The sequence below is a fragment of the Cinclus cinclus genome, chromosome 26, assembly GCF_963662255.1.
Source record: "Cinclus cinclus chromosome 26, bCinCin1.1, whole genome shotgun sequence".
Classification (NCBI taxonomy): Eukaryota; Metazoa; Chordata; class Aves; order Passeriformes; family Cinclidae; genus Cinclus; species Cinclus cinclus.
The window spans coordinates 6,575,143-6,599,921 of NC_085071.1; the positions used below are offsets into that span (position 1 = coordinate 6,575,143).

General features: G+C 53.3%; 2 protein-coding genes across 2 annotated transcripts in view; both read left to right on the top strand.

Moving 5' to 3' along the window:
* Window positions 1-8,202, top strand: part of MAN1C1 (mannosidase alpha class 1C member 1) — a 52,664-nt gene extending 44,462 nt beyond the window's left edge. The window contains exons 7-13 of the mRNA XM_062509292.1: window positions 749-872; window positions 1,197-1,290; window positions 4,032-4,147; window positions 4,312-4,531; window positions 5,306-5,478; window positions 6,036-6,151; window positions 6,613-8,202. Coding sequence (XP_062365276.1) covers window positions 749-872; window positions 1,197-1,290; window positions 4,032-4,147; window positions 4,312-4,531; window positions 5,306-5,478; window positions 6,036-6,151; window positions 6,613-6,733 — 964 coding nt within the window. The 3' untranslated portion in view covers window positions 6,734-8,202. The remainder of the gene's footprint in view (window positions 1-748; window positions 873-1,196; window positions 1,291-4,031; window positions 4,148-4,311; window positions 4,532-5,305; window positions 5,479-6,035; window positions 6,152-6,612) is intronic.
* A 3,919-nt stretch (window positions 8,203-12,121) lies between these two features.
* Window positions 12,122-23,717, top strand: SELENON (selenoprotein N). Its single transcript, XM_062509293.1, has 12 exons — window positions 12,122-12,298; window positions 14,970-15,087; window positions 16,095-16,225; window positions 16,629-16,841; window positions 17,486-17,610; window positions 18,251-18,388; window positions 19,151-19,232; window positions 20,139-20,327; window positions 21,312-21,417; window positions 21,566-21,678; window positions 22,289-22,390; window positions 23,283-23,717. Exons 1-12 carry the CDS (start codon window positions 12,155-12,157, stop codon window positions 23,451-23,453), a joined length of 1,632 nt encoding a protein of 543 aa, XP_062365277.1. The 5' UTR covers window positions 12,122-12,154; the 3' UTR covers window positions 23,454-23,717.
* The last annotated feature ends 1,062 nt before the right edge of the window (window positions 23,718-24,779 follow it).

Here is a 24,779-nt window from a genome sequence, read left to right on the forward strand (position 1 = left end):
TGTTTCTGTCCGGAGGTAACAACCACCTCGGGACCCACCGTGCTGCTTTTCTCTCCATCACAGCGAGGGAAACTTCTTGGTTTTGTTTTGTTTTTTTTCTTTTCGTGCTCAGAAGGATCATTCGTTTTAACCTCCCGTAAACAACAAACCCTTCTCTCCCAGCCAAGCTTCCCGGCGCCATCTAGTGTCACCCCCACCCTTCCCTGTCCCTGGGCTGTCGCCTCCCCGGGATTAAGTGCCAGGAAACAAAACTGGAGCCAGGACACCTCGGAGGTGGCCCTGGGGCAGCACCCACAGAGGCTGCTCTGGGACTGAGTCCTTCTATCCAACCTCAAATCCTCCAGGACATTGTCATGGCTGGAGGGTCCCAGAGAGGCCCAGAGCTGGGGGTATTTTATCCCAAAAGGATCTTTTATCCCAAAATCTCTGTGTAGGGTATGATGGCAGCTCCTCCAAAGCTGTTTTTTTTCAGCTGCACTGTTCAAGAGGGATTCCTCTCCCACAAAAAAAAAAAAAATGCAGTTTGTGCTGTCTGTGTGTTAGCCCAGTCCCAAAGAATCTCTGGAAAATCACATTCCATCTCACTGGAACTGCTGCTGAAAATCTGTATCTGTGTCCTTCCCATGCCCCTAATGTCACTGGGGTGCAGCACATGCACTTGGTAAAGGCAGAGCTGCCCTGGCCAGGAGCACCCCAGGCTCTGGCTGTGTTGTCCTGGCACTGAGGGCTCCCTGTCCTCTCCTTGCAGTGGCATGAGCTGGAGCTGGGGCTGGGCATCTGCTGGAAGCAGCATCTTGGCAGAATTTGGGACCTTGCACCTGGAATTCCTGCACCTCTCCGAGCTCTCTGGCAACCCAGTGTTTGCAGAAAAGGCAAGTAACCCCCAGCCTGGGCTTTGGAGTGTTGTGTGGATTTTAGCCAGGGAAGGGCACAGCCAGAGTGGAGCCCTCAGGTGGATGCAGATCCCTCAGGAAGCTGCTTTGAGGGACACACATTGTTCCAGGCAGAGCGTCTCCTGTGTAAGCCCAGCCTTGTCTCCTCTCCTGTGTAAGCCCAGCCTTGCCTCCTCTCCTGTGTAAACCCAGCCTTGCCTCCTCTCCTGTGTAAGCCCAGCCTTGCCTCCTCTCCTGTGTAAGCCCAGCCTTGCCTCCTCTCCTGTGTAAGCCCAGCCTTATCTCTCTCTCTCTCTCTCACAGGTGATGAACATCCGCAGGGTGCTCAGCAGAGTGGAGAAGCCTCAGGGCCTTTACCCCAACTTCCTGAGCCCGGTGACAGGGAGCTGGGTGCAGCGTAGGTATCAGCCTGCTCCCCTCCTGCCTGCAGCATTCCAGGCTTCCCCCCTTCCCCGGGAAGCAGCAGCAGTGCTGCCAGGCAGGCTGTGCTACAGGAGATAAGCCAGGCTTTGCAGGGTGCAGTGCAGGAGTTGTGCACTCACCCCCCAGCCTGTGTCCAGCTGAGAGTTCCAACTCCAGAGGGGGTCAGGGCTTCCCCTGCACAGGGGGCTCGTGGCACAGGCTCCATCCCACAGGGACTGGGAATCAGCAGAGCCCCGTGGGATCCTGCAGCCAGCACTGATCTGCACGGGCAGCACCCTGAGATTCCAGCATGTCAGGGACCACCTGGAGAGGCAGAGGGCTTGGAGGAGCCTTGGATCCCCCTTGGATCCAGGGTTGAATTCTCCTGTGCGTTCATGTTGCTGTTACCATGGTACCTGTGCAGAGAGCACTTGGGGAAGGAAGGATGGATGAGATCAGAACGTTCTCTCCTGTTGGGAGCCCAGCACTGGAGATGTGGCATGAGGGAGATGCAAGGGGAGCAATAACCAGGAAAGGGGAGTTCTGGAAGCATCCAGGACAAGGTGACACACAGGGAAGAGACATTGCCTCTCAGGCCACCCAGGAGCAGAAGTGTGCCCTGTGGTAAGAGCAGGAGATGCCACTTCTGCAGCTGTGCCCTGATCTCTGACCTCCACTTTCTGCTCTGTTATTGATCTGCTTGTTTTGGCTGCTGGATTGGATGTTGTCAAAGAAAAGTCTCTTTCTGCAGAGCCTGGTTTGAACCTGTCAGTGGGTGACAATTATTATCTAGGCAGGTTGCTCTGAGTCCTTGCATTACCTGCTGTCCCCATGCTTTGTTGCACTTTTTACTGGGCTAGATCACTCCAGACCTTTCCTACTGCTGCTTTCATGGCTCTGGTGGCAACAGGCAGGGACAGAGCTCTGGCTGTGAGCAATCCCTGACCTTTAACTGGCAGCAAAGTGTGTGGGATGGTCACAGTTTCCTGTTAAACCAGAGCTGTCCCTTGGTGCTGTGAGGAAGCCCTCATCTCTTTTGCCACGAGTTTAATTCTGTTTTCTGTCTGCAGATCTCACTGAACTTGCTGCTGTAAAGAGGGGCCTGTTGGTGCTTTTCATTAAAAGCAGCCTCTGATTGCTTGTGTTGGGACAGGCAGATTTCTGTCAAAGGCCTGGACATTCCCTGACTCCAGACAGAATTTCACAGGCTGTTTGTGGCAGTTGCTCAGGATATGACCTTGGGATCTGACTCCATATCCCAGGCACTCAGCCCCTATATTCAGCCCCTTCTGCATCTCCAGTGCTGCTGGGGACAAACAGATGAGGACCAGTGCAGGAGGCATCTGCAGGGCCAAGCTCTCATTTTCTCTCCTGTCATTAAAGCTCTTTGCGGGAAGCTGTTTTCCTTGAAATTGCTGTGATTTTCTTAAAAGGTGTATCTTTGACCTGGCTAAATGAGCAGCTCTTGTAAATGAAGATGCACCTCTGTGAGTGCATTTCCTCTGGGAAATGAAAGCCCAGGCCCCTGCTGAAGGCAGGGATTGATTTATGCAGAGTGCCTGGGAGGCAAACGCTGCCAGGGCTGCTGCCATATGGAAAACAATTCTGTAGCAGGGCTGCAGCTTTGGTGAGTTTATGAATGACACACTGAGGATCACAGAGCTGCTCTTTAAAGGCAGGCTGTGTTTGCAAATCCTCTGCCCCCTCTCCTCGCACGGAAGCGGGGTGTTTAATCTCATTGTTTTGCTAGGGATTATTCCCTGGATCATTGGACACAGTGTGTCAGGGATGTTTGCTCTTCAGGTCAGGAAAATGGTGCGTGGCTGTTGGTTGCTGCTGCTGGGAGGATTCAGCATTTGGAATAAACCTCGGGACTTTATCTGTGTACAGGGAGAAGGGAAACAAAAATCTGAGCAGCTCTGAACACCTGCTGTGTGTGCTTAGCTGGACATTATTAATTAACAGGGATGGTTCAGTCCACAGGGAGGATAATTTGTCTTGCTCTCCTAAAAATGGGAGTGTTTGACTGCTTTGAAGAGTGAGAATGCTGCTGTTGCCCCTGTGGTACAGCTGGAAGCTGTAAATTCATCCAGCAGCTCCCCCCAGGCACAAACCTGCAGCTCTCAGGCCCATTTCACATTGCAAGGCCAGAGCAGGGGGTGCTCTGAGCAGACAGCCTCAGAAATGTGATTTCTGCAGAGGAAAAGATGCAGTGCACATCCCTGTACTTGACTTCATCATTTTAATGTGCCAGCAAGACCCAGCCTTCCCCAGGACTACAAATGGCATAACCCAGGGGTGCCTCCACAGCTCTGTGGGATCCAACACCTCTCCTTCCTTTCCTGAGGCAGGGAGACAGCTCCCAGGAGCTCCATCAAGATGGAAATTATCAATACCCACCACTGCTTTTGCTTTATGAGGGTGGATTTATGATGATGGCTCCATAAACAGGAAGCATCTTCACGTTGCAGTATAAATAACTTGTAAAATAAGGCCTCTGAATGGTTCTGCTAAGGGATACTAATGCTCTGGAAAATGACAGAACATTTTTCTCCTGATTGCACTCTCCACCTTTCTTCTTTTCTGAAAAGCTATGCTGCAAGCTCTCCCCAGGAAGCTGGGAAGAGGAAGGAGAGAACAAGGGCATTAAATAGGACGTGATTGTTTCCCTTTTGTAAAGCAGCTGCTCACTGTACATCATGAACCTGAAGCTCTTTTCTGGCCTTCCCACCACAGACCACGTCTCCATCGGGGGGCTCGGGGACAGCTTTTATGAATATCTCATCAAATCCTGGCTGATGTCAGACAAGAAGGACTCAGAAGCTAAAAAGATGTACGATGATGCCTTGGAGGTGAGGAGCCAGTTGCTGCTCTGTGGTTTTTGGGGGTATGTGGTTCATGAGAAGGTTTCAGACCTTCAGAATAAGTCTTTGGGTTTCACTCCTGTCACTGAGTAATACTGAGTAAGTTTTACTCGCTGTCCACTCTCTTGAAATCCTGATTTTCATCCCTTCAGGCAATAGAAAAGCACTTGGTGAAAAAATCTGCGGGAGGCTTGACCTACATTGCTGAGTGGAGGGGTGGCATCCTGGATCACAAGATGGGCCACTTGGCCTGCTTCTCTGGGGGCATGATAGCCCTGGGGGCCCAGCACGGGGCAGAGGAGAGGAGGCAGAGGCACATGGAGCTGGCAGCAGAGATCACCAGAACCTGCCACGAGTCCTACACACGCTCAGGTAACCTGGGGCTGCTGGTGGGAGCCAGGAAAATGGAGTTACTGAGCCTCTCCAACTGTCTGAGTCTTCATTTCACAAGCTCAGGACAGTTCCTTTCACCACCCAGAGCTGTGGAGAGCAGTGAGTGGAGATGAGTGAGGGACTGGGTTGGTTCCCTGCCTGCAGCAGATGCTTTGGACACCCTTCCTTTCTTTGTAGGCATCTCTGCAGCTCCTGTGAGGCTGCAGGCAGCCAGGGCAGCTCTCCAGGACATTGTCAGGCACAGCTCTGTCCACAGCTGCACCCAGGGATTGTTCCACACCTTCCCCACAGCCAGCCCAGTTTGGTGCCCAGCGTGTTTGCCCAATAAACTCCAAGGCAGGGCCACCTCCCACTGTCCCAGGCTGCCCCAAACCCCAGTGTCCAGCCTGGCCTTGGACACTTCCAGGGATCCAGGGGCAGCCACAGCTGCTCTGGGCACCTTTGCAAACCATTTTTTTCCAGCAGGGAGAGGGTTGGTGTTGAAAGCGGGGATCTGAGTGCTGGATAGTGCTTGCAAGAGCCTGGGATCAACCAAAGTCCAGCAAGCTCCTGGTGTTCTGTTCATGGAACCAGTGCAGCTGGGTGATTTCCCACCATCCCAACCCCTTCCCTCCAAAGGCGCTGCGGAACAAAGGCCTTAACGAAGCCTTAGCTAAACCCTGGCACCCTGAGCAGCACTGAAGCACCTGGATCTCTGCTGTCTGTGCCTGTGTTGCCCTGCCAGTGACATTTGCTGTGTGTGCTTGTCCCCAGATACCAAGCTGGGCCCCGAGGCGTTCCGCTTCGATGCGGGCAGCGAGGCCACGGCCACGCGGCTCAGCGAGCGCTACTACATCCTGAGGCCCGAGGTGGTGGAGAGCTACATGTACCTCTGGAGGCTCACCCACGACCCCAAGTACAGGCACTGGGGCTGGGAGGTGGTCCAGGTAAGGCTGTGGGGGCCACAGAGATCTGTTCTGTTTCTTTTCCTATGAAAATCTTCGCTCCGGTCGGTGGAAGGAGCGGAAATTATTTCAGTTCTGAGATAACGTCAGAAATGCTCAAGGCCAGGTTGTGTGGGGCTCTGAGACGCTTGGTTGAGTGGAAGGTGACTCTCTTCAAGGCAGGGGGGTGGAACTGGGTGATTTTGAAGGTTCCTCTCAACCCAAATTGTTCTCAAACCAATAAGAAATGGGGCAGGATCCCAAACCCGTGAGCAGGGGGCAGGAATACACAGAGTGCCTCAGTTCAGGGTGTTATCTGCACTGTGGATGTTCCCTTCTCCCTTGTGGGCTGCACTGCCATCATTCCATCAGCCAGCTCTGTTCCCTTGCTGTTCCTGTAGAGCCAGGCTGATTCCCAGAGTGTGGAGGAGCCCTGAGCTCCTCAGCGAGGGGCAGGAAAGCTGGAGTTGGATTTGTAAACTGGCTGGGAATGCAGCTGCTGGTGAAGGATGGGTCACCCCACACTTCTGGGGGTGCTGAGGATCCTGTTCCTCCCCCAGGCCCTGGAGAAGCACTGCAGGGTGGAAGCTGGCTTCTCTGGCATCCGGGATGTTTACACCACCACACCCACCCACGACAACATGCAGCAGAGCTTCTTCCTCGCAGAGACCCTCAAGTAAGTCCGGGCTCACAGGGGCCTTCAGAGCAGCACCATTCCTGCTTAATGAGCCTCAGATAATCAGGGGGAAGTCTTCTCTTCCAGGGGAGGTGTCCCTGCCCAGGGCAGGGGGCTGGAATGAGGGGGAGCTTTCGGGATCTTTCCAAGCCAGCCCATTCTAAGGGAGAAATTGGGCAAGGCTGCAAAGCTTTGGGAGTTTCCTGACTCAAACTTTGGGAAGCTTTGGGAGTCTCCTGCTGCAGAACCTGTGCTGCCTTTGGTTCCCTGCAGGTTCCTGCTCAGCTGTTGAGTTTGAAGGGCTCTGCTGTGATCCAGAGCTGGGATAAGTGGGCAGGGTGGGGATTTACAGATATCACATGTACAGAGGCAACAGCCCCACCACATCCTGCAGCCTGTGCCTGCCTGCAGTCCCTGCTGGGCTCCTCTAACCCCTGTGTGTCCCTCTCCTGTGGCTCCAGGTACCTTTATCTTCTGTTCTGTGAAGATGATGTGCTGTCCCTGGAGGACTGGGTGTTCAACACCGAGGCTCATCCCCTGCCCATCAACCACACAGACATTAAAGCAGCAGTGCAGCCCTGAGGCCCCTGCCCAGCTCCTGCTCCCCCAGCCTGGGCAGACTCTGCTTTTCCTTTCCATTGAAGGAATTCCTGTTGTTCCTGAAATGATGTTTTGGGGCACTAGTCCAATTCCGGACAGGATTTTCTTGGGAAGATGAACAATGACTAAGCACCTTCTTTTCCTCTGTGAGGAGCTCTATTAGGCTGCTGATGAGATGTTTATTCTGGGCCATACTGTACACAGTTCATAGACATTCCTTTATACAGAGAATTTATATGAAATCCACTGATTTTGCTTTATAGTGGCCAAAGGACTGGAAGTTTGCCATAAAATAGACTTTACACACACACAAATCCTCCTTTCCTTTCTTTGTTTATTTCTGCCTTTTATCTGCTCTTGGATTTATCACCTTTCCAGTGAACACTTCTCAGTGTTTCTAGTGCTGGGCTTTGGGGGCTCCCACGAGGGGCAAGAGAACAAGGTAGGGAAGTTGTCCTGGAATTCTTGGGGATGTCTGAGGAGCTCAGGAGTGAAGAGAGGACATGGAAAGGTGATGTTTTAGTGGGAAAATAAAAGGATCAGACCCTCCACAGACGGGAGCAGCCTCAGGTTGGAATTTGCAGATTCCAGGCCCTGCTCCTCCTGGGGGACTTGAAGCAGCCTGATCCCTGCTGGAGGGGTCACTCAACAGGACAGGAGCAGTCCAGGAGGCTCCTGCAGTGGATTGTGACCAGTTCCTCCCCCAAGGGACCCAGGAGCTGACAGAGGGGCTCTGCTGACCCCAAAATGAGATCCAGGGCAGCTCTGGCTGCAGTGGCCATGGATGGTGAGTTCAGGGTGCTGAGGGCAGGAGGGAGGGGGAAGCTCCACCCTGGGTTCAGCAGAGCAGACCTGGAGCTCTCCAGAGGGGCAGGTGACAGCCCTGGGGCCCAGGTGGCCCTGCCTGAGCAGGGACTGGGACAGGGGCACCGCAGAGTCCAGCCTCAGCCATTCTATGACTCTGGTGTCAAAACTGTAACTGAACCAAAACTTGGCTGCAAAATCCTTGCTCCTGATGTATTTTTATGAACTTTTTTTTCTGTGCTCTTAAAACACATTTACCACCCATCACATCTCATTTAACTTTCCTTTTTTTTTTTTGGTGTTTTTTTACTTTTATTTGGAACTAAATGTTACGAATCACTTGTAATAATTTTACTGCTGTAATAGTCAGATCTGTGAAACAGAATAAAAGTCTTGTAAAATAAAAAGCCTGTTGGGGTTGATCCTGTAAAAGACCAGTTACTCCGTGCTTGGAATGAGACAATACTGGTGGATTTCAAGAGTTTTGTGCAGTAGAAGTTGATTTCTAGCAGAATCCAGGCAGTGTTTGACAGCAATCCCCACCTCTCTTAAACTGCTGGATCTGGGATCAGCATTCCCTGTGATCATTGCAAAGCTCTGAGCCCTGGGGGATGGAACATTTTTGTTCATTCTTGTGACATCCTCATGACAATTGGTTCATTCAGCAACTTGGGAGAAAATAAAGTCACTTTGAGCAAGTTGTGAAAACAGAAAATGTTGTTTCTAAATTCCTGCCTTTGTAATTCCCCGAGAGAAATAAGATTGTCAGATGGGGACTTAGCATTATCCCAGGGATAAAGCTGCTGCCTGCTAAGCCTGGCCTAGAGGAGTGGTTATGGGTAAATAAACATCTTGGGAGTGAGCTGTGTTATCCGGGAGATTTGGGGATCGGGAAGCTCTTGTAGCTCAAAGGATTTTGATAATGGATTAAAGGAATTTCTTAAATAAGAATGGCCTGCTCTGGGAATAACACAGAACGCTTTGCCTGGCAGAATTTAAAACCCCCCAGATAAACAGTGTGGGTCTGGCATCCTTCAGGAACAGATCCTGGTGTTACATGAGAGCTCCATGGTTGGTTTCCACTTCTCACAGGTGAGTGGGAGCATCCCACACCCTTCCAGTGGAAGTTTCCTGCAGCTCAGTGGCCACAGCACAAACCAGGAGATGTCTGAGCTGCCCTGAAGAGGCAAAGCTCACCCATGCCTCTGCTCCCAGGAGCTCCATGCCAGGCACAGCAGAAGCTTCCCCTTGCAATCCTTTGGTGCCGAGGCAACTCTGCAAATTCCTCTGCCTGGGCTCCCAGATATTCCCTGAAATCCCCAGGGATTAATCTCGGGCATCGAGCTCAGCCTGGCTGTGTTTAGCAGGAGTTAAGGTTTACTCCCAGGATCAGCTTTGTTCCAAGGCCTGGCCTTGTTCCACACCAGGGGTTTTTCTGTTCCACAGCAATGCAGGTGATGGGAATGTTTGTCCTGCTGGTGCCTTGAAATGCTTCTGCCCCTCCCTTCCCCAGCCTTGGCTGGATGCTCCTGCAGCCTGGGAGCCCACCCCAAATTCCTCCTGCCAGGTGGGGTTTTCCTGCCCAGAGGGAACCCCTCGGTTTCCAGGCTTGGAGCAAGTGAGTAAATTGAGTTACCTTGAACCAGAGGTTTGGCTGTAAATGCCCCATGGGAAGGATCTGGGTCCTTCAGCTGCTTTCCTGCCTTCCAGTCTCAGATATGTGGGAATTTTGTTCTTTTTTGGTCTTTTTTTTTCCTGCTTAGAGTCACCAGGCAATGTCACCAGCCTGGATTATTGCCCATTTCCCCTGGAACATTCCACTTCTTCAGAAGCTGGGATTACCATCTTAATTTTCACCATCAGAGCTTGAGGCCCTCCTTTATATCAGAGGGAATTTCTTGTAAATGAAGTTCTGATAACAGAAAGTTGCATCAGTGGTGGAAGGGAAAACTTTCCCTATCACTTGCACAACCATGGGCTGCTGTTGCCTGGCCTGCACAGAGATCAGACAAAACCATCCAGAAAACAAATGCACCTTTTTGTATCCCACACTTCATTTTTACAGCATTATTAAATTCCCCTGGAAGGCTTTCCAGCAGAATTGGTTATTGGATTCAAAAGCCTGGCAGCCAGAGTATTTTTCCGTGTAGGTTTTGATCTGATCCCTTTATCTGAGTGTTTGGGAGGTGATGCTGGCTCCCAGTGCCAGCCCAGTCCCTGCAGCTCCCCCCGAGCACGTTGGGGGCTTTGGCTGCGTTCCCTGTGGAGATCTGGATCCTGCAGGGATGGTGCTGGAGTCAGGAACCTCTCCATGAAACTCCTGCTCTGTAGAGGATTTCCTTCAGGGTTGCATCTTCCTGAGAAGGAAAGGCCAAGGAGGAGTTGGGAATCCAAGACAGGAATTTTCTCCTGCTCTGCAGCTGAAGGGTTTGCTTTGAAATGCCTCAAACTCTCATTTCCTTTTCTGGGATGAACTCTCCGATTTCCATGGCTGTGAAGTTTTATCACCTCTAGTTTTGTCCCCTTCAAGACCTGGATGCTCTTTGTTCCTCTTGAATTTTTTCACCCCCACTGCTAACAACCCCTCACGATTTTCCTGATTTTCAGCCCAACTTTCTCCCTTCTGACCAAGGGGAAATCTGGGACAGTTTTTCGTGCTGGGTGGAAATCTTCCCTGTTATTATTTTTAGGATTCCCTTTGATCCAGGTGTGCCTGGGTGGGCCCCACAGCAGATGTGTGGATATTTAACATTCTTACTGAGTGCTGTAATCCCAGGACCCAGCCATGGAGAGCCAGGAGCTGCTGGGTTTGTTCTCTTTTGAGGAGCAGCAGCCAGCCTGAATTATTTCACCTTCTGTCTTTACTTCCCACCAAATAACTCCTCCGTTTCTCCTCTTTTTGTGGTGGCTGGTGACTCTGGAAATGGCTCAGGTGTAAAATGAGCCCTTGTGCCTCTCATCCAAACAGGATCACCTCAGCTCTGCCACCCTGCCAGGTCCATGCTGCTCATTTCCCAGACAAACCAGGACGTTTCTCCTGTTCCAAACCCACCCCATCCAGTTCCATTCTCTGGCTCCTGCTGGGTTATTCCAGGGAAGCAGCAGCTCTGCACCCCTCACCGCCCAGCCCAATGAGCCTGGCAGGTTTTAAAGCACATCTGCTCCGAGTGCTGAGCTCAGCCCCACCTGTCCCTGCTCCCAGACATCATTTCCATGCTCTGCTAATCCTCATCCTCCCCACGGCCCAAGCCACGATCAGGTTCTTTATGGAGCAGAGCTTCAGGGAAGTTTTCTGCTGTGGAACTTTCTTCTTCCTCCCTCAGCACAACAACCCTGACATAAATCACAAATATCCCACTTGGTTCCACTGCTGGGCTCCTCTGCCTTGTGCCATCCTCATCCTCCATCCTCCTCTCTTAATGGCTTGGTCATGCTCTCGCTCATCTCCATCTCGAGAGTTCTTAAAACCTAAAACAAAAACGATTAGGCAGGCTTAGGATACAGCAGAGCTTCAAAGGATTAAACGCTGACGCTGCCTGCTACCCTGGGAGAGATCAAACACTCTGTTGTGTTGGCCCTGCAGCACAAATCTTCCTCAGCAATCGGGAAATTGGAAGCACGGAGGAGCAGGAGGATGAGGTATGGAGAAGGATTAAAATGAATAAATAAATATATTTGTGTGTGTCTTGGCCCTGCCACTGCTAAGGGACAACGTGACAGCGATGCCACAGCGTGGAGTGACCTGCAGGGCACTGAAAACACGGGGAGGTTGAAAAGTTTGGGGTGGAAACGACCCAAAACGTGGCAGGGTGGTAAAAATGACCCAAAATGTGGGAATGATGCTGGAGGCTGAGGCCGAGCACCACCACTCCAAGGATGCCAAGTCATTCCCATCCCCGAATTCCCATCCCTAGGGCTCAAATCACTGCAAGCGAACCCACTGCCTGCTGTTCTGTTTAAAGAAATGCCCATTTTGGTCAGATACAACCAAGTAAAAGCGCAGGATACGGCTGGTTTGGGGAAATATAAAAGTTCGGGGTTGTGTTCTTTCTGAGAAAAGCTTTATTTAAGGACAAGATGCCGCTGTGGAAATGTGGGGATGGACACACTTCCCTCGCTCCCATCGATAATAAAGGCAAAGTCCCTGGAGACCCCTGGGGAGGGTTCATCGCTCCCGGAGCCCTCACAGCACAGACATTTCTGCCTAAAAACTGCTTTTTGCTGAACGAGTGCCGCCCATTTAACGTCAAAGCGCGTTCTTATCCTGAGAAGTGCCGCGCATTCAACACTAAAAAGATGTTTTTCCCTAACTGGTCGACAGGAATTAATTACTAAAACACATTTTTTCCTTAGCGGCTGCCGGCCATTTAACACTAAAATGAGCTTTTCCCTAACGCAGCGACGGTGATTTAACACTAAAATATCGTTTTCCCCGTCCGGCTGCCGGCCATTTAACACTAAAACCACCCTTCCTCTGACGGAGCGACTGTGATTTAATACAAAAAAATGTGGTTTTTGTTTTGTTTTTTTTTTTTTTTTTTTTTTTTTGAAGGCCGAGCCCCTCCTCGCCCGCCTGACGCCTCCCCCGGCCGGGCGGCCATGGCGGCTCCGCGGCGCGGGCCCGGTGCGATGGCGGGGCCGGGGCCCGGGCCGGCCCCTCCGCGCCTGGCGCTGGCCCTGGCCCTGCTGGCCGCGCTGGTGGCCGTCAAATATTACCGGGATGCGGAGGTGGCACGGCAGCAGGTACCGGGTACCGGGCACGGGGAGCGGGCAGGGGCGGGGACGGGCGGAGGGAGGGACGGAGAGGGAATGGCGGGCGCGACCGGCCTGGGCTGCGGGAGGGGAGGCGGCGGCGGCGGCCGCGCTGAGGGAGCTTTAACCGGGCTGAGGGAGCTTTAACCGGGCTGAGGGAGGGGTAACCGGGCTGAGGGAGCTTTAACCGGGCTGAGGGAGCCTTGGCCGGGCTGAGGGAGCTTTAACCGGGCTGAGGGAGCCTTGGCCGGGCTGAGGGAGCTTTAACCGGGCTGAGGGAGCTTTAACCGGGCTGAGGGAGCTTTAACCGGGCTGAGGGAGCTTTAACCGGGCTGAGGGAGCCTTGGCCGGGCTGAGGGAGCTTTAAGCGGGCTGAGGGAGCCTTGGCCGGGCTGAGGGAGCCTTGGCCGGGCTGAGGGAGCCTTGGCCGGGCTGAGGGAGCTTTAAGCGGGCTGAGGGAGCCTTGGCCGGGCTGAGGGAGCCTTGGCCGGGCTGAGGGAGCCTTGGCCGGGCTGAGGGAGCCTTGGCCGGGCTGAGGGAGCTTTAACCGGGCTGAGGGAGCCTTGGCCGGGCTGAGCAAGCCCGGTGTACTCCTCTGGTACAAACAGGGAAGTTGTCTTCCTTATAATTCCAGATTAAAAAGAGAAAGGAAAAATAACAAGTTCTGGGAGCTTTTTTGGTGTGAATGTTATCAGAAAGCAAAAGGCCAAGCCCTGATATCTCTCTCTCTGCTTTTAAAGATCATTTTTGTCATCCCCGGTGTCCAAATGCAGCAGGACTGGAGTGTTCTCCATGGGAGTTGTTCCATGGTTGGGGTTTTACCCCCGGCTGGGTCCCACTGCTGGGTGGTCACTGCCCACCCTGTGGTCAGTGCAGCTGAGGGCCGTGGCCGTGCCTGGACACTGCTTTTGGGATTCTGTCCAGCTCCTGTCATCCCACCTCATGTCCTGCTGTCTTAGAGGTGTTCCCGTGTCCGTGTGGGGCACAGCTGGCTCTCTCCTGCCTCCAGCCCCATTCAGTGAAGGGAAAAATGACTTTTCTCCACGTTCCAGCAATACAAATTCCAGCCCCCATCCCTCAGGGCCCAGTGCCTGTGAAGTGCAAAATAAGGAGAGGCTCGGAAAGATCCATCAGCAGAGCTGTGCTGAGGAGAGCAGAGGCAATGGAGCATCCCTTCAGAGCTCAGCACACATCCAGGACAGGCTGCCTTGCCCAGGGGAGGCTCCTGCTCGCTGCCCAGAGCCCTGAGCTGGCTCCCAGACCAGCAGTGATCACAGTTCATGACCCATGTGCCCAGCACAGGTGACATCTGGAGCTGGGAGAGGTCCTGGAGCCTGGCACGAGGCTTGTGTGACCCTGGCAGATGCGTCAGCACCTGCAGCCAGGTGCTCAGCAGAACTGTTGCCTGTTTGCAGAGCCAAGGATGCTCATCCCCATCCATCCAGGGAATAAAAGCAGGTTTACTGTGGACAGCCCACAGTGGATTGTCCCTGTGCACAATAAACTTTCATTTTCTCATGTCCTTGGCCATGTCCTCATCCAGATTTTGGTTTTGAGTTCCAGACTCTCTGTTTCAGTCTGTCTCAGCCCTGGAACTGCCCTCGAAGGCCCTTAAGTGCTTTTGTAGCTGCAACTGATGGGAGCAAAGCCTTCCAGGCTGCATTAGTGCTGCTTCAGGCTGGCAGGCAACAGATGGAAAATAAACTGGTTCAGGAGCTCTGGGGATGGTGCTGGTGCTGCTGGCAATGGAGAGCAGGCAGGGATGAGCAGCAGGATGCAGAGCCTGTGTGCTCCCAGCTCCGGGCTGTTCCAGGGGTGGCAGGTGGATCCTGGGGGATGTGCCCAGGGCTGGCTGGCACTGAGGGCTTTGTCTCACCTGCTCTGTGTCTCTCCCTCCTCTCACACCAACCTGGAGCTCTTGCTCTGTTTCCACGTTGTCCCTTTGCCCTCAGACTGTGGAGTGGAAATGTCTGGAAGCATCCAGAGCCCTTCTGGGGCTGCTCCAAGGGAGACGTCACCTTGGTGAGCCCTGGGGGGGGGGCTCTGTAGAGGCAGAAACTGAGGCACAGAGAAGCTGGGATCCTGTGGAAATTTCTGGAGAAAACTGGGTTCTGTGACTCCCTGATGGATGGCTCAGGGAGCCAAAATATTCCATGTGGTCCTGAGGCTGGAGATTTGGAGGGGCACGGAGCAGAGCAGGCAGTAATGCTGGCATGGATCCCACCACGAATGGAAGTTACAATTCCATTCCAAGGGCTCAGCTCACTCCCTTTTGTACTTTTGGAACGTGGCCCTCACATATCTGACTGCCTTTGTTTCACTGCACATCCATTTATCCCAGCAATCACCACCTCCAGGAGCTCCCAATACCTGCAGGTTTAGGACTGCTAGCTGGAAAAAGTGGGGAATTTTTCTGGCAAAAGACACTGAATGTGAGCAAATGGTTCAGTTGGAATTACTCAGGCAGACATAGGGTCAACATCCTTGTGCCAGCAGTTCCTGGACACGGGTCCCTATTGCAAATAGCACCAAATCCTGCCAAGGGGTGTTAATCTTCTCCCTGGATGTGCTGGCAAGAATGGGAATTAACTCCAGAGGGGCCAGAGTGGATTTCTGCAGGAGGTTCCAGCAAAATCTCACTTGCCTCTTCTTCCCAAACCAGGAGCTGGCTCTGAAGTCCTTGGGGAATGAGGGCTTGTTCCTCTTCTCCTCCCTGGACACAAACAAGGACATGTACCTGAGCCCAGAGGAGTTCAAGCCCATTGCTGAGAAGCTCACAGGTAGGTTCCTGTCTGCCTTCCAGAGCCCTACCTGCACAGAGCCAATCATCATGAACTCCACAGTTGAATTCACTGAATTTTTTATTCACTGTATCGTTTTCTGGGTGCTGGTTTGGGTCTCATTCACATGAAGAGAGGCTGTGAAGCTTTCCATGTTGTTGAAAAGGCTTAAGCACCAGACATCACTTTGACAAAGCGCAGTTTTTACAAGGTGGAGGATCCCATTGCTGGACTAGCAAAGTACATAAGTTACTTTGTCTGGAGCTTAAAGGGGATTTGGGATGGGTGAATGCAACAAATCCAGGCCAGGCCAGAGGCAGCAGTGAGTCACAGTGTTCCATTCAGCTGGGACAGCCTCTCCTGGATGGGAGATCATCTCTGGAGACTGTATGAGCTCAGAGCAAGTGGCTCTGCTGGTGCCAGGCAGGGACAAGTGTGGGGATGACAATGGACACTGGGGCACAGACAGGGTTTGCTTGTGCTCTCCTGGACTGGCTCCAGCACGTGCTGGGATCTCTGTGAGGGGCTGGGGTGTGTCTGGGCTTTGCAGTCAGGGAAACAGGGAATCGTGGAATGGTTTGGGTTGGGAGGGATCCCGAAGCCCCTCCAGTCCCACCCTGCCATGGCAGGGACACCTCCCTCTGTCCCTGGCTGCTCCAGCCCTGGTGTCCAACCTGGCCTTGGGCACTGCCAGGGATCCAGGGGCAGCCACAGCTTCCATGGGCACCCTGTGCCAGGGCCTGCCCGTCCTCACAGGGAGCAATTCCTTCCCATTATCCAACCTAAAGCCACCCTCTCCCACTTTAAAGCCATTAAATTGGTCCCCTTCCTCTTTAGTTAATGCAGCCAAAGCTGGGCTGGGGATGAATCTGTGTTCTGCTGTCTGGGGACAACTGGGATACTCCCAGTGCTCCTGGATTTGCCAGGATAAATGTACAATCACTTCACAATTGCTTAAAAGGGGAGGGAGAGGAAACAGCTGCTTGAATTGCTGTCCTTTTGTGCAGGAGTTTCTCCAGTCTCAGAGTCTGAAGAGGAGGAGACACCAGATCCTGATGGGGAGACTTTGTCCATTGTGGCCAAATTCCAGCCCTTGGTCATGGAAACAATGACGAAGAGCAAGGATGGTTTCTTGGGAGTAGGTGTCCTGCAGGCCCCAAATTCTGGGATAAACACATCTGGTGGGCTGGGAACAGCACCAGGAGGATGTTGGGAGGGGGACACAGTCCTGCTGAATCCCGTGGGATTTGCTGTGGCAGGGCCTCCGTGCCTCCCTCAGCATTTCTGGGTCTCAGAGCCGTGGTTAGAGCACTGTGCTGGGAATGGGAGCAGGAATTAGAGCAGTGGTGTTACATGGCATGCTCCCCTCTCCTCTGTTACTCACATTCTTGAAGGCTGACAGAACTTTCTGGTGGGGTAAGAAGAATTTGGGATGTGATACATATTTTTTTTCACTCTTTTCCAAAGCCTCTCTATATCCATGACATCACTGCACGTTGGGAGACTCCACTCTGGGCCCTGACAGCATCTTCTGTTCACAGATTTCTCACGTGGCTCTGTCTGGGCTGAGGAACTGGACAGCCCCAGCAGCCCCTATGAGTGTCCTGCTTGCCAGGCAGTTTAAAGCCTTTCTCCCTCCAAAGAATAATCTGGATCTTGGGGATCCGTGGTGGATAATTCCCAGTGAGCTCAACATCTTCACTGGGTATCTCTCCAACAACAGGTTTTACCCTCCACCTCCCAAGGGCAAAGAGGTGAGATATGAAACTCAGATTTTCTATGTGTGTCCCTGGATTTTCTAAGGAAGCAGGAATTGTGTAGTGTAGAGCCAGCAGCACCTAAACTGGGGGTAAAACTGAGAGAAGGAAAAAGCTCTGGGTGTCTGTCACAGCTAGGTGAGGCTGACTTGAGTAACTTCATCTTGTTTGTTAATTGTGTGGGATTTGAGGATAGTTGGAAAAAGGATTCAGAAAGGACCTGTGTGAATGTGAGCCTTTAGGTGACAAGTGGAACTGTGTGTGTGCACAGCCTGGCTGTGCATCCCCTCCCCTGGGTGCTGGGCACGTGCTGGTGGTGACTGAGCCCGGTGGGATCAGAGATTTCACTCCCACCCCTCCAAAGGCTGGAGCATTGGTAGAAGCAGCCTTGCACATCAGTTTGCTGTTGTGCCTGGGCTGCTGGAAACCTGCAGACCGTGGGAACGGCACAGAAACCGTGGGAGATGGATTTATTTGTGACAGCAGCACCTTGCTGTGTGTCCTTGGTGTGTGATTAGGTCGCTCTCTGAGCTGGGTGTTCAGTCACAGCCATCCTCTCACCTTGCTGCTCAGCTGGGGGGTTGCTTTGGAGCTGTGTGGAGGAGCAATTCTCATTCTTGCTCTCCCAATTGCTGCCCCAGGTGATAATCCACAAGCTGCTGAGCATGTTCCACCCGCGGCCCTTCGTGAGGACGCGCTTTGCCCCGCAGGGAGCCGTGGCCTGCATCCAGGCCAGCAGCAGCTTCTACTACAGCATAGCATTCCGGTGAGCCCCAGGGGCTGGGGGACACCCCCGAGCCTGGCCCCTGGCCCAGGGGGCTGCGGGAGCCCCTGGCAGAGAGCACGGGAGTGATGGCGTGGGCAGGGGCTTCCCAAGGGGCGCCAGGGCTGGGAGGGAAAGGAGGGTGGTTCAAGCCAAAGGTCACCTGTGCTGCCAGTGTCACTGTGTCCTCATGCAGGACATCACCCTTGGACTACCCCTGGTTGGATGGGGAGAATCTGGCTAGCAAGAATTTCGTTAGACTGAGGTTAATCGGAGGGTGGAGTGTCTTTCCAAGGGGGAGAGTCCACAGAATTGTTTTACTGGGAGTGTTACACACAGCTTTGATGTGTCTGATCAGCCTGGAGTGGGGGCTAAGGGGTCTTGTTCTGTCCCTGTGTTTCAAGGAATGGTGAAGTATCCTATCCTTCCTGGATACCCAGTTCCCAGAAAGCATGGATGCTGGAGATGCTCCTGACCCAGGGCATCTGTTCAGTCTTTCACATCATTGTGTGACATGAAAGCCTCTTTGAACTCCACCTCTCTTGCCCAGTTGAGGTTCATAATCTCGGGTGCCTGGAGACAGCTTTTCCCTGCTGTCACCTGCAGTGCAGGATCCCAGCTGATGGCTCCGCTTTCCTTTCAGGATCCACGCTGAATTCCAGCTGAACGAGCCACCAAACTTCCCCTTCTGGTTTTCCCCGGGGCAGTTCACAGGTTACATTGTCCTGTCCAAGGACTCTTCCCACGTCAGGGACTTCAGGCTCTTTGTTCCTAACAACAGGTACAGCTCTTTCCCTCCCATTTCTTAGAAAATCGGAGTGATTTGAGCTCTGCAGTTGCCTGTAAATGCATTTCCATCACTCCCCAGTAACTGTCCCTTGGTACTGGGAGGATGGGGAGGGACAGGCAGGGTGTGGCAGCACTGGCAGTCCCAGTGCTTGGCTCCAAGCACTCAAGTTCTGCTAGGCCTGATGCTCCTTCTCCAACAGATTTTTTTGCTTGGAGTCTCACAGGTTAAGATTTTGTGTGCAGAGCTTTGCACCAGCTCTTTCCTGCTCTCTGGCAAGGAGCTGGAAGTGTTTCAGGGGGAAGAAGCTTCAAATCTCTGCCCATGACAGGAATGAAAATTCTATTACAACGTTACCCTGGCGACTCAACCCCAGTGGCACTGTCAGCACATTTCTTACAGCCAGCAGACACTTTGGGCTCTGCCAGCAGCCTTTTGCTTCCAAAAAGCCACTTTTAAAAGTTCAGCAGGATCAGAATGCGCGAGTGAAGTGCTGGGAAGGAAGAGAGAGCTAAGACATCTCTGTCTCCTGTCGTTTGACAGAGCTCAGAGGTGTTGAGTGCGTTTTCCCGGAGTGCTGGGTGGGTGCCTGGGCCCTGGTCCAGCAGGATCTGGTGTTCCTGGGCTGGTGCAGGGAGCACAGAGATCTCCAGAGGCTCTGGGTTCAGTGCTGACCCTGCAAGAGGATGTTGCCATTTGTTTGGGGTTTCCTGTGCACAGCTTTAGCCCGGGGTGACTCTTGGGTTTCCCATGCAGGTCCCTGAACGTGGACATGGAGTGGCTGTATGGGGCAAGCGAGAGCAGCAACATGGAAGTGGACATTGGATACCTGCCTCAGGTCTGTGCTTCTCCCAGTGCTCCACACCTGTCCAGCTTCTCCTCAGGGGTGTGTGCTGCCATGGCCCTGAGCTGTGGAACCTCTGTGACCCCATTCCTCAAGGCTTTCTCTTGATCATTTCAGTACAACAGTACAATTTCCACTTATCTGTGTCTGTCCCCTGCTCTTCTGATATTTTCCTTTTTCCCCTCAGCATGGGTTGAATCCTAAGATCTTGGGGACTTTTTCCTTTTTTAAAACATTGCCTGACAGGCAGGAGGGAAGATGAGGACCTGAACCCAGGCCCTGAGCCCAAAGCAGGGTATGAACAGTGGGTCTGGATTTAGAAACTGCACGAGGTCATTCCCCTGTTTTGTGGTTATCCCAGCTCTTGGGACAGGAAACCTAAATCAGAATTCTGAACGCCTGAATTCAACAGGCCCATTTTCTACTAAACTAGAGTCATGTGTTTATTTTTAATTGGCAAAAGTCAGGAAAGCAGATTTAGCAGAATCATTTCAGCTGCACCAGAACACGAACCACAGGGAAGCTCCTGGGCAGCTTTTCCTGCTGCTCCCTCTCGTGGCTTCCCAGGGCTGAGCTGGTGAGAGGAGCGAGAGCTTCCAATTAACCCTTCAGATGCTAATGATTGAAAGGTTCTGGTGTCCCACAGTCAGAAATCTCCACTGGGAAGGTGAGAACATGTAGTCTGTGCATTTCCAGTGCAGTGAGCACAGCCACACTGAGGGAAATGAAGTTCCTTTCCTGGTGTTTCAGTGGTGAAGTGCAGCTCTAGGAGATGGGAAATCAAGCTGTATCTTCATTAGGAGCTGCATGGTGTTCTTTTGGATCTGAATCCTGTCCTGGAGCCCAGGAGAAGCAGGAGAGGGCTGTGTGCAGGGTCCAAGCCAGCCTGTTCCCCTGCAGATGGAGCTGGAATCCACAGGACCCTCGGTCCCCACCGTGATCCACGATGAGAACGGGAACGTCCTGGACAGCAGGGACCCCTCGGGGGAGCCCATCCAGTTTGTGTTTGAGGAGATCACCTGGCAGCAGCAGATCACCTGGCAGGAGGCAGCCCACAGGCTGGAAGTGGCCATGTACCCATTTAAGAAAGTGAGGAAGGGGCTGGGCTCTCCTTGGCACATTGACTTGGGGCAGATTGTCCTCACTGAGCCAGCCAGTGACCTGGAGGGCCAGCAGAGTCCAGAGGCCACGGTCTGGATGCCTCTGGAGCAGCATCCAGGGCAGTGGGAGGGTGGGAGCACTGGGAGGGTGTCCCAGGGTGTTTGGGGTCACACAGCAGCACGGGCAGGAGCACAGCCTCCATGTCAGGTGTCCTCAGGATTGTGCTGTGGCCGTAGGCTCATCCTTCCTGCCTCAGTGGCTGCTGCTGTGATTTTGGAGCAGGCAGGTAATCGTGCTGCTTACAAATGGTTTTTCCTCTGGCATTAACTTTTACAGCACCCAGGTGCCTCTGGACCAAGCTTTCCTTATCAGCAGAGAACACACAATCTGCCTGTGCCTCTGCAGCCTGCAGCCAGACACAAATGTATAGCTCTGGGTGACCCAAACTATTTAACATGCCAGCAGGCTGTGGAGCAGATGGCTACTGCCTGTCACTGCTTCCTTGGCTGAAGGGACACGTTTTGGTGGCTGCCTCCTTGTGTCTGAGCTTACAAATGTCCCTTCAGGCTGCCAAGATGTTAATAGCAGTTCCTGTCATTTGAGTGATTGGAGCAGGCTCCGTGCAGGCTCCTCACAGCCAGTTCTCAGGCTGTTTCAGGAGGTTTTGGAATCAATATCTCAAGGCCAAGTTTCCCAGCAGCTGAGTTGGGGTTGCAGCCAGCCTGGCCACCCTGGTGCAGATGTTCTCTGCAGTGTGTGACATCAGGGCTCTGCAGGTGCCAGGGACAGAGGGACCACAGCCTCCCCAGGAGGTGAACTTGTCCCTGGGGATGCCCCCAGAGTTTCAGTCTGCAGGTCCTGCTGCAGATTGAGCTCTGTGTGTGTAACCCCCGGGCCTGCTTCCTTCAGAGCCACTCCTGTGGGAGCTGGGCTGTTGTGTGCCTGTTCCTCACACTGTCCCTCTGCCTCCAGATCTCCTACCTGCCCTTCACAGAAGCCTTTGAGAGAGCACAAGCAGAGAAGAAGCTGGTGCACTCCATCCTGCTCTGGGGTGCCCTGGATGACCAGTCCTGCTGAGGTGAGGACGTTGCCAGCGAGGCTGGAGGGATGCTGTGAGGGAGGCTGGGGGGGGCAGAGTCAGCTGCCACTCAGCAGGTGGCACCGAGCGTGGTGACAGTGACCTCAGGAAACAACAGCAAAGCCTCCTGTGCCCCTTCCTGTGCCAGGTTCGGGGCGAACTCTCCGGGAAACCGTCCTGGAAAGTTCGCCCATCCTCGCCCTGCTGAACGAGAGCTTCATCAGCAGCTGGTCCCTGGTGAAGGAGCTGGAGGAGCTGCAGGTGAGGCTCACACTCTGCTGGGGGTGCCAGGGACAGCTCCCTCCTGTGCCAGGGGGCTTTTGTTCCCAGCGTTGTCCTGGGCCACTGCAGGGGCCCAGCAGACAGCAGATGGAGGCAGGCTGAGAACTGGCACAGTGACCCCCTTGGCTCTGTCCTGGTGCCAGCTTTAAAGCTAAACCAGATGTTCTCTGTGAGACAGCCCTGCCCCTGCCCAAGGCCTCTGGTGCCATCAACCAACTGACTCCCCTGCAGCCCAGGGGACAACCAAATAACCAAATAACTGTCTGATCCCTGAGGCTCCTGACTGAGCCTTTCCCCACTTCTGAGCCTGTGCTGTCAGCTGGGATCAGTCACTGAGCTGGAGGCTCTGGGGAAGGCTGGGATCAGACTCTTGATGAGGTGATTTTATTGTCTGGGGAGAAAAATTGCAGCTGAAATGAGAGAGGAGCCTGAAAGGGAATGGGAAAGCAGTCTGTAAGAATGGCACCAGTTACCATTGCACTGCAGAGCAGATCTCTGCTCCCTCCCTCCCTCTCACCTGTGTGCTCCCCCTGTGCCATTCTGCCACTTCTGGGGTGTTCAAATGTGTATTTTTGGGATCTCCCTGCAGAGCAACAGAGAGAATGAGTTCTACAGCAAGCTGGCCAAGCTGCACCTGGAGAAATACAACTTCCCTGTGGAGATGATCATCTGTCTCCCCAACGGCACGGTGGTAGGGCTGGGCTCTTCCCCATGGAACGTGCTCTCTGCAGTGTCCCACACCTGGACTGCCCCTTGAGCCTTTGTCCCTCTACCTAGAAATCTGAAACAAATGGATTTTTATTCAGAACCAGAACAGCAGCAGCAGCAGCTCTGGGCCGGGGCAGAACAGGCTTGAACTGGGTGTGATTCCTCACTGTCACTGAGCTGTGCGAGGCCAGTGTAGCTTTTTTTCCTGCCCCCATGGCCCTTGGTGTTCATCCTTTGTAGGAAATCTCCTGATCAGCACCTTCCAGCACATTTATTTCTCCCAATTCCCCAGACTGGTCACACAGATCAGCCATTAGTGAGCCCACATGCTCTGGTTCTGCTGTGCTCCCCACTGCCCTTCCCCTCTGAATCTGGGGAGCAGTTCCTGGCACCTGGCAGAGTGGTGCTGTCTGTGCCAGCTGCTGAGCTGGGCTAATCCTGCCCAGACACCAGCTGGTCACACCTGCAGGGTCCCCTCACTGTCCCCATGGGGCTGTGGGCTGTACACAAACCTCAGCAGCCACAGTGGGTCAGTGTCCCCCTTTTCCAGCTCAGGTTTTGCAGCCCCCCCAGGCTCCATCTCCCCAGCTCTTGCTCACAGACATGATCTGAGCCTCCACAATTTTCCCCAAATCACCTTCATCTTCTTAACTTAAGCAAAGGGTCAGCACCCTTGGGGGAAGATCACACTTTTTTTCTCTTGACCGTGAAATTCAGACCTGAATTCTGGTTCCTGAATTAGCATTTGCAAAGAATTAGATATTCTGTAAGAGCTGTTCTAGCCTTGTCACCTCTGTCCTGGCTGCAGGCCAAGGCAGCAGGTGGGGAATTGTTCTGACCCTTACAAGTCTCCTCTCATCTCTTTTCTTTGCCAGATTCACCACATCAATGCCAACTATTTTCTGGACATCACTTCTATGAAGCCTGAAGATGTTGAAAGCAGCATCTTTAGTTTCTCATCCAATTTTGAAGACCCTTCAACAGCAACTTACCTCCAGTTCCTGAAGGAAGGGCTGCAGAGAGCCAAACCATACCTGCAGCCCTAAAAACAGGCACCTGAATGTCCCACTGAGGTGGCCAAAGACTTCAGAGATCTATTTTGGTTACAGCAAACCCTCCTCATCTCCCTGCCAGACGTTGGTGTTGAACTACAGGCAGTCCCAGGCTGGGGCTGTGCTCTGGATCTTGGTTTGGGGCTGAGCTCCAGCTGGCACCAGTTTACACAGCCTGTCCTTTTTGGGTTCAGGCACATTGTCACAGGAGTGAAAATACTTGAATCCATTCCCAGTGCACGTGCCTGGGCGTGCCACCCACCCTCATTTCTTTGCAGCTCCTGTTAGGACTGGTGAAACTGGTGCAGCCCCAGAAGTGCTGATCTGAGCACGGGGAGCAGCGTTGCCATTCCGACCGAACACTCGTGGTGAGGACAGAACCAGCACCCGTGGGCAGCTCCCTGCTCCCAGCTGGGGGCCAGCCCGGTGTCCTGGGGCAGCTCTGGACCCTCCTGACGGTGACAATCTGTGTGAGGACACTGACAGTGACAATCTGTGAGATGAGCTCCGAGCAGTGCCCTGCGTGGCCTCCCTCAGGCAGGGTCAGTGACAAAGCTGGCTGTGCCCCTCAGGGTGGCACGGGGACACCAGGAGTGGCCACCGGGGTGTTAAGGTGTGGTGCAGCTCAGAGGGGTCGGGTGAGGATGAGTTTGAGAGCCCCCAGTGAGCCCAGGCTAAAGGACACAGCAGTGAGCAGTGTCCCAGCCATCTATCCCTCCCCAGCAGCTCTGGGAGCTCCTCCTTGGAGCTGCTGCTCTGTCCCTGCTTGCTTTGAGCTTCCAGGTCGTGCTGGTGAGGAACCATGAAGTTCCCTCTGGGAACTGCCCTGAGAGCATCACCTGGGTGACAAGTGGGCAGTTCTGAAAGGCAGAAGTACAGAAAGATATTTTCAGGATTTTTTTTCCCAAAGAGATTGTTCAGACATGAAGCCATTATCCCTTATCTGAAGCCACCCTGAGCAGCTGCTCTTAGTCTGTGCCAGTGCCTGAATGCAGAGTGGGCATAATTTTGTAATTTGGAGAAGGAAAAGTTAAGTGAAAGAGGTTTTAAGGCAAATTCCTACAGACATGTGAGGAGACAAAGCATCTTCAGTAGCTGCCTGCAGCCAGCCCTGGCTGGTGATGCTTTTTTTGCTCTCTGAAGCACAATTTTGTTGGACCAAATCAAATTAAGGGAAAAGCATTTTTTTTTTCTGACCAGGTATTTTAATTCCTGGGCTGCAGGTCCCGGGAGGAGCCTGGGGGTGACAATTACCCTGTCCCAGGCCTGGCCCAGTCTTCCTGTCCACACCTGAGCCTGGAGACTGAGCTTAGCTGCACC